Source organism: Citrus clementina, unplaced genomic scaffold (assembly GCF_000493195.1).
Source record: "Citrus clementina cultivar Clemenules unplaced genomic scaffold, Citrus_clementina_v1.0 scaffold_7, whole genome shotgun sequence".
NCBI lineage: Eukaryota > Viridiplantae > Streptophyta > Magnoliopsida > Sapindales > Rutaceae > Citrus > Citrus x clementina.
This window is the reverse complement of record NW_006262075.1, coordinates 9,380,007-9,386,972: the sequence shown is the minus strand read 5'-3', so window position 1 is coordinate 9,386,972 and position 6,966 is coordinate 9,380,007. Positions and strand designations below refer to the sequence as shown.

Genomic DNA, 6,966 nt, shown 5'->3' with positions numbered 1-6,966 from the left:
TCATAACAGATGTGCATGCACAAGAATAAAAGTTGAAAAAAGATATAGGAAAGAAAATTTCAAGATCTAACACTTTCAGTCATTTGCGTTTGAAAATTGAAACACACCAAATTAACTAAGGAAAACAAAAGAGAGAGAGAGAGATGGAGAATGATATCCAAGAAAATTTGATAAAAGGGAAAGGCCGGTTAAATCAACACTTACTATTTAGAAAAATAATAATAAAGTAGGCCTTGGGATCGTATTCGTAGCATGAGAGCACTGTTAAAATTAACAGTGCATTTAATATATTTTTTGCGATTGGTGTTTTGCTCCAGGTCAGTTGTTGAGGACCTGCAGCTGGGCTAGAGTCTAGAAAATAATTCTTCCCTCTTATTTTTTGATTAATTTTATATATGAATAGAGTTTTTATTTTGTTTTTATATTTGTCCCTATTCAGTTGTCCTTATATTTTATCAATTTCATATTACAGTAGAGATTTATTTTATTTTCAAAAATGTGCCTAATTCAATTATATTTTTTTCCAATTGAAATTAGTGACTTATTTTATAAAATGATTAAATTATAATATTTATTGAATAGATTGAAAACATTAGGGGGTATAAAATGTTATTACCGCTTTAATTTATTTTTAAAAAATTCTAACTAAAAAAAAGTATATTAATGTAATATAATATCGTCACCGGTATTAAAAGTACTTAAAAAAACCATATTGTAACAATTATCAATATTTTCATAAATTTTTTATGTAATTTTGATATTTTATTTATTAGTTACATTGACTAAGAGAACAAGTTCAAAAATAAATTTTGAGTATTTTGAGTAGCTTTTGATAGAAGAATAATTAACATCTAGTTTTTTAAAGAGAGTCAAAGTATCTTGCAAAGAAGTAACGACACCCAAATATCTTTTTACTGGGTTGAATTTAGTTTATTATTGAAATTTTTGACTAATAATATTTTTAAAATTTAAAAAGATGAATAAATTTTAATTGTTTAATTTATTTAAACTTGGTAATTAAGTACTTTTCAAACATAAAAATTCTACTTACAATTTTTAATTGATTGTAATTGCATGTATTGGTTTATTTGAACTTGAAATTCTTAATGAAAGCCTTTTCCCAAGACAAAGCCTTCCCCTTCTCTTCACTTGTTTCATCAGTTACATTATTAACTGGATAGGTGATAATAGAGGCAGAAGCCTGAAATCAAACCACATCAACGCTTAGGATTCAATCAGCTTTCAAACAAAGGGATAAAAGTATTAGGCTCAGAATAATAGCTCAAAAATCCTCTTAAGACAGTGCTTGCATCGAGTCGAGCCTTAAAAGCGCTCAAACATGTGTCTGAAGAGGCATAATGCTGAAATTGGATCACACGGGGAATTAAAAAGTCAACATGTAAATAACAGTCCTAGATATACATATACCTCAGTAGCTGTCATGTAACAGTAACTAGCTTTATACCCCAAAACAATACTCAGCATGTCCAATTCCTCCATAGGAATCGTAATTTCAGGGTCATTTTCCAAATACTACCAGAAAAGGCAGAGAATACGAAAACGACAAAGTTAATACTTGGAAAGTGTACAATATGTTTTTGTATTTTTGCATCATCATGGTGAATCTAAGCATACAATTAAAGATATAAATAGGTCCCATTAAAAAATGATAAGCATACTATCTCAGCGTCTGCGTCTCCCAGAGGTAAGGCCTTCCCCCAAAAAACTACTCCGTCGGCTCTAATAGACTCTAGACACATGATTGGTAGACATCTCAGCATCAAATCCATGGAAATGCAGGAAAATATTAAAAGGCCTCAGAAAACACTAAATGCTCGATTCTAGGCAAAACACTTGATGAACATGAATTAACCCTCCGAATACAAAGCAAATCACAAAGCATTAGATTAAAAAAAAAAAATTAGAAACCTGAATATTTTCTTAAATCAGTCTGTGCTGCATTATATGCGGTAGTGAGGAGATAGTCACTGAAATTTGATCACACCATGGTGGTGTAATTAATGACACTTGTGAAAGATGGTTTCAAGCTTGACTGCAATTTCAACACAAATTGCTCAAGTCTTAAGAACCAAAACCATCAAATGCCAGTCCATAGAATGCAGCTCAGGCAACCAAGAATGATCACCAGAACTGCCAGCAGCAACAACTTGTAAAAATTCACAAGAATGAGAGTTAGTTAACAGCATCCCTAGATTTCTAGGAACCGGAGTGGAGAGATTTTGAGCCTGCAAGTCACTAGCCCATTGAGTCCCCACTGTCATTGCATTGGCCTTCCAGAAAGAAGCAATATTGCAAGGCTTGTAATGCTTTTCACAGAGCTTTGGGTGAATTTTTCCAGGGATGGCATTGAGGAAAACTGCAATCTACCATCAAAGCTGATTCATTCCAAACCTCTAACAATCAATTCAAGAAACACTTCAACTACATCAGAAGCTTTGACATCACTACACTCCTTAATTCTTTGATAATCTCCAAGCATTTAGTGATTAAAGGGCATAGTTGAATCAGATTACTATAATTCAAAAGAAGCATTATTAATGCAGCATCAAATAACCCAACAACAAATAGAAAAGAAATTTGTGGGCAAAATTATATAATCTTTTTTGAAAATTTTATCCTTATAAACAGAGAAGGAAAAAAAAAATCCTTTTTTACTGCAGAATCACAAAGAAAACTCAAGAAAAGAAGCATTATTAAAGCAGCATCAAATAACGCAACAACAAATAAAAAAGAAATTTGTGGGCAAAATTATATAATCTTTTTTGAAAATTTTATCCTTATAAACAGAGAAGGAAAAAAAATCCTTTTTTACTGCAGAATCACAAAGAAAACTCAAGAAAACACAAAATAGATGACCGAACAAAGACTTTACAGAGAAATTAACACAAAAAATCACTTTTTTTCTTTTATTAATTTTTTGCCTTTGGTTGATGTTAAACGGTCGCCTAGCTAAGTCTATACCAATAACAAAGATCAATAGTATAGTTTTATGATCTTAATCATATTTAACATGTAACTAAATATAATAACAATTAAAAATAAAAATATCATAGTAAGTTGTCACATTAAGCTATCAAAAGTAAATACATTAATGATCCTTTTGTCTTAGTTACAAAACAACTGGACTGCCACTGCCAAACACAATTATACAGAAACTTCTAAGGCATGTTAAAGGCATGACAGGAAAATATAAAATGAAGGCAAGCCAAGAAAATTTAGGGAGTTGAAATGAATTTTCATCCTGCATTGGCAAGCCCAAGATGAATGTCGGACAGAAATCCCCCCACAAACAACATCAAGAAAACAATGGAATTCAAAGAAAATTGAAGAATGAACTTACAGCTAAGACAAGGAAAGGAATAACTCCCATTATGATCAATGTAGATTTAACTCCAATAGCACTGAAAAATCCAAAGATCCAGAGTACAGAACATATTTAACATGTAACTAAATATAATAACAATTAAAAACAAAAATATCATAGTAAGTTGTCTTAGCTACAAAACAACTGGACTGCCACTGCCAAATTGCCAATGTGTTGTTTAAAGGTTGGGCTGCCATAGCTAAGCCAGATATTTTCTCAGTTGTAATAACTATTTATACAAACAACACCTAAATAATTTTTTTAAGACAACTAGAGGTTTTTTTCTTTAAATTATCAGTACCTAAACAATATTAATTAAGACAGCTAGAGCTTCTATTCTACGGCACTGCAAACGAACTGTAAACTATGCATAAAAAGCAAGAGCTGGTGCCATAGAATGTAGCTCAGATTAATGATATTCTGGAGCTTCCAGGCAATGGGGATCTTATTCTTTCATCGACAACAAGTATGACCACCGTTACATCAAACATCAACCAGGTGCAAATAACAGCAGCAGCAAAATCTTAAAAATGCTTCTCAAGAAGTCCATCACCCATGAGAGCTAACAGCCTTCAGTATCAGGTTGCTTAGAATTGAGCTGAAGAGACCTCGAGCCTGCAAAGGCAGCACAGCTTGAAAAGTCACAACCGTCATTTGAATGGCCTAACAAAATTAGGCAATATTGTAAGGCAAATTATGCTTCCTGCACGTCAGGGAAGCTAAAGGAGCACCACCTGAAGCTGCAATCAACCATGAAACCAATCCATCCAAGAAGGGTAAAAGTACTTAATATTACGTGTCCCCTGAGGTTTACTTCCTAAACTGCTCACAGACAATTCATCAAACACTTCCAACGGCATCAAAAGCTTTTCCCTCAAAACATAAACACAACCCTTTTAGTAAAATCACTAGACTCCTTAATCTTTCATAATCTCCCATTCCCAGGCATTTTAGTAATTAGAGGGCATTTGCTGAGTCAGATTACTATTCAGAGTTAACTCAACAGAAGCAGAAAGAAAAATTACTATCATTATAAATGCAGGATCAGTATCCATCCAACAAACAACAAACAAAAGAGAAAATAAATAGGCAAAAGTTATATGATCTTTCTCTAAAATCCAAAACCTATCAAGACATCAAATTTAAAACCCATTTTAATCCTTGCAAACATAAATAGATATGAACATTCGTTAGAATCACAAAGAAAAGAATAATCAGCCACCACCAAGGCCAGCATTCAGTTGCTGAATCTCGGAACTTTGCAAAGACGCACTGATTGGCCCCAGGTTCGCATTTCTAGCACTCTCCCTATAATTACTTGCAGTAATAGATTATTGAGCACTACCATCATCATTATTATGAAGCTGCTGTTGTTGTTGTTGGGCCAGCTGCTGCTGCTGCTGTTGCAAGGACCCAATGACAGCCTGCTGCTGCTGCAAAAGCCCAATGATGTCCTGCTGTTGCTGTTGCTGTTGTTGAAATCCAATCCCAACTTGTTGTTGTAACTGTTGTAGAATCCCAATCACGGCCTGCTGTTGCTGTTGTGAAAATCTCAACGCTGCCTGCTGCTGTAGCTGAATATGCCGTTGTAGCTGTTGTAAAAATCCCGTCACCGCCTGCTGCTGCTGTTGTGCCTGCTTCTGTAGCAGTTGTAATGACCCAATCACGGCTTGCTGCTGTTGTTGGACTCGCTGTTCTAAAAATCCCATCGCTAGCTGCTGCCGCTGCTGCTGCTGGGCCTGGCTTTGCTGGTGATGTTGCCGTTGCAAGAACCTCATCACGATATGCTGTTCCACTGCTAAACATTGGAGCCTGACATAAATAGCAAGGGACTCGTTCAGTTGTTGATCCTCCCAACTTTGCAAAGACGTGTTGCTCGGCACAGTACTCTGCAGACGATCAAGACGCAGTTGTACCCGTTGTAAATACTTGATCCATTCTTGCTGGTGTTGCTCATGTAAAGTCTGGAACACGGCCTGTGTTTTCTGTTCAAAAGCCTGAATCGAGGAGAGAAGTAAGTTCTTTTGCAGTTTTAAAAAGTTTAGTCTAGCATTAGGACCACCAGCAACATAAACATCGGCAATCCTCTTCGTAGTCTTCAAAAAAATCTTCAAAAAGGCCTTCAAAAGATCAACTCTTCCCGAAGGCACAAAGGCTTTCATCGCATTCACTATTTGATCCACGCCGAACACGCTACAAATTCTAAAGACTTCTTCTGTATCAGAAGCATCCCCACCCAAACAATTCTCCAACCCATTATCTTTAAACACCTTAATCACATTCTCTTTTTCTGCATCACCACCAGCGATCTCATTCTCCCCTGTTAATTTACCAACCAAAAAAAAAAAAAGTTAGTGTTATTGTTCACATCATCATCACAGTTGAGAGGTAGAGCATCAAACCCAAACGATTTACAAAATTATCATTAAAATAAATAAAAATATCATACCTGATGATGAACGCGCGGACATATTGATGGGTTTTTTTAATATCAAGAAGCGACCACAAATTCTTTATAAATAATAACAAGAAGATTCCGACGCAGCGGCGCGGGGCAGGACGCAGCGCGTAATTCTTGTCTTCCACGTTTTGTATGTTTTGTAACTCTTTTATTACTTATTTAGGACTTTTTTTGTCCTCTTCAAAAAGTGATCTTTAAAATCAAAAGACGTTCGCGACTCGCGATGATAACCGTTAAATTATTTTTTTAATAAAAATTAGTCACTGGGTACGGCCAAAAGTAATTAAGGCGGCACTAGACTCAAAAACAGAAAGTAGTGGTAGATAATTTTAATTTATGCGTAAGATTTAAAAAATATTAATTTATTTTCATTCCTTATTGAGAGGATAAAAAAATACAGCACTGATGTTTGTCCCAGGTCAAATCTCGAAACAGGCTAAAACGACGTCGTTTCATCTATTAATTTTTTTTATTTTTATTCGCTATGAAACGACGATGTTTGGCTTGGATAAATTACAAAAGCAGCAATAGAACCAAGTTGTTTCTTTGTCTTCGTTCTCGTTTCACCAAACAGCAAGAACCCATAGAAAAAAGAAAAGGGGAAGCTTTTGGAATGACAGATTTCAAATCTAAGCACAATCTCAGTTCGTTCCTTTAATTTCTCTTTATCTACATAGATTTATCATCACATCACCCATTACATAACGACAGTTAATTAATATTCTCTCTTGCCCTGTAAATAAATTTTCGCGAAAATACAATTAATTATCTCTCAAAAACCTTTAAATGGCCATCGATTAATTCATCATCACCCAGAACAAACTGGCTCTTCCTTTATATTTTCTAACAATGGCTTCCTTAACCTACATGAAACTAATCTATACTTGAACTCCGGCATCGGAAAGTACCCTTCATGAACACCCTCCAAGGAAAATGATGTTTCCGTTAAGAGAACAAAGAGGAAGAAGCAGTTGGATTAAGAGAACGAAGAGGAAGGAAGAAGCAATTGGTTTTGTTTGCTGGTTTTGTTTTTTTCACTCTTTACTTTGGTAAAGGAAAATGATGTTTGTGTTATTAAGGGTTCTGCAGCAACGAAGAGGAAAGGAAGAAGCAGCTGGGT

General features: G+C 34.9%; 1 protein-coding gene across 1 annotated transcript; it reads right to left on the bottom strand.

Annotated features, from left to right (window-relative positions):
- Nucleotides 1-4,396: 4,396 nt before the first annotated feature.
- On the bottom strand, nt 4,397-6,036 carry LOC18036089 (putative cyclin-dependent serine/threonine-protein kinase DDB_G0272797/DDB_G0274007). Its single transcript, XM_006426985.2, has 2 exons — nt 5,835-6,036; nt 4,397-5,705 (listed from the first exon to the last, which is right to left on the bottom strand). Exons 1-2 carry the CDS (start codon nt 5,854-5,856, stop codon nt 4,717-4,719), a joined length of 1,011 nt encoding a protein of 336 aa, XP_006427048.1. The 5' UTR covers nt 5,857-6,036; the 3' UTR covers nt 4,397-4,716.
- Nucleotides 6,037-6,966: the final 930 nt, after the last annotated feature.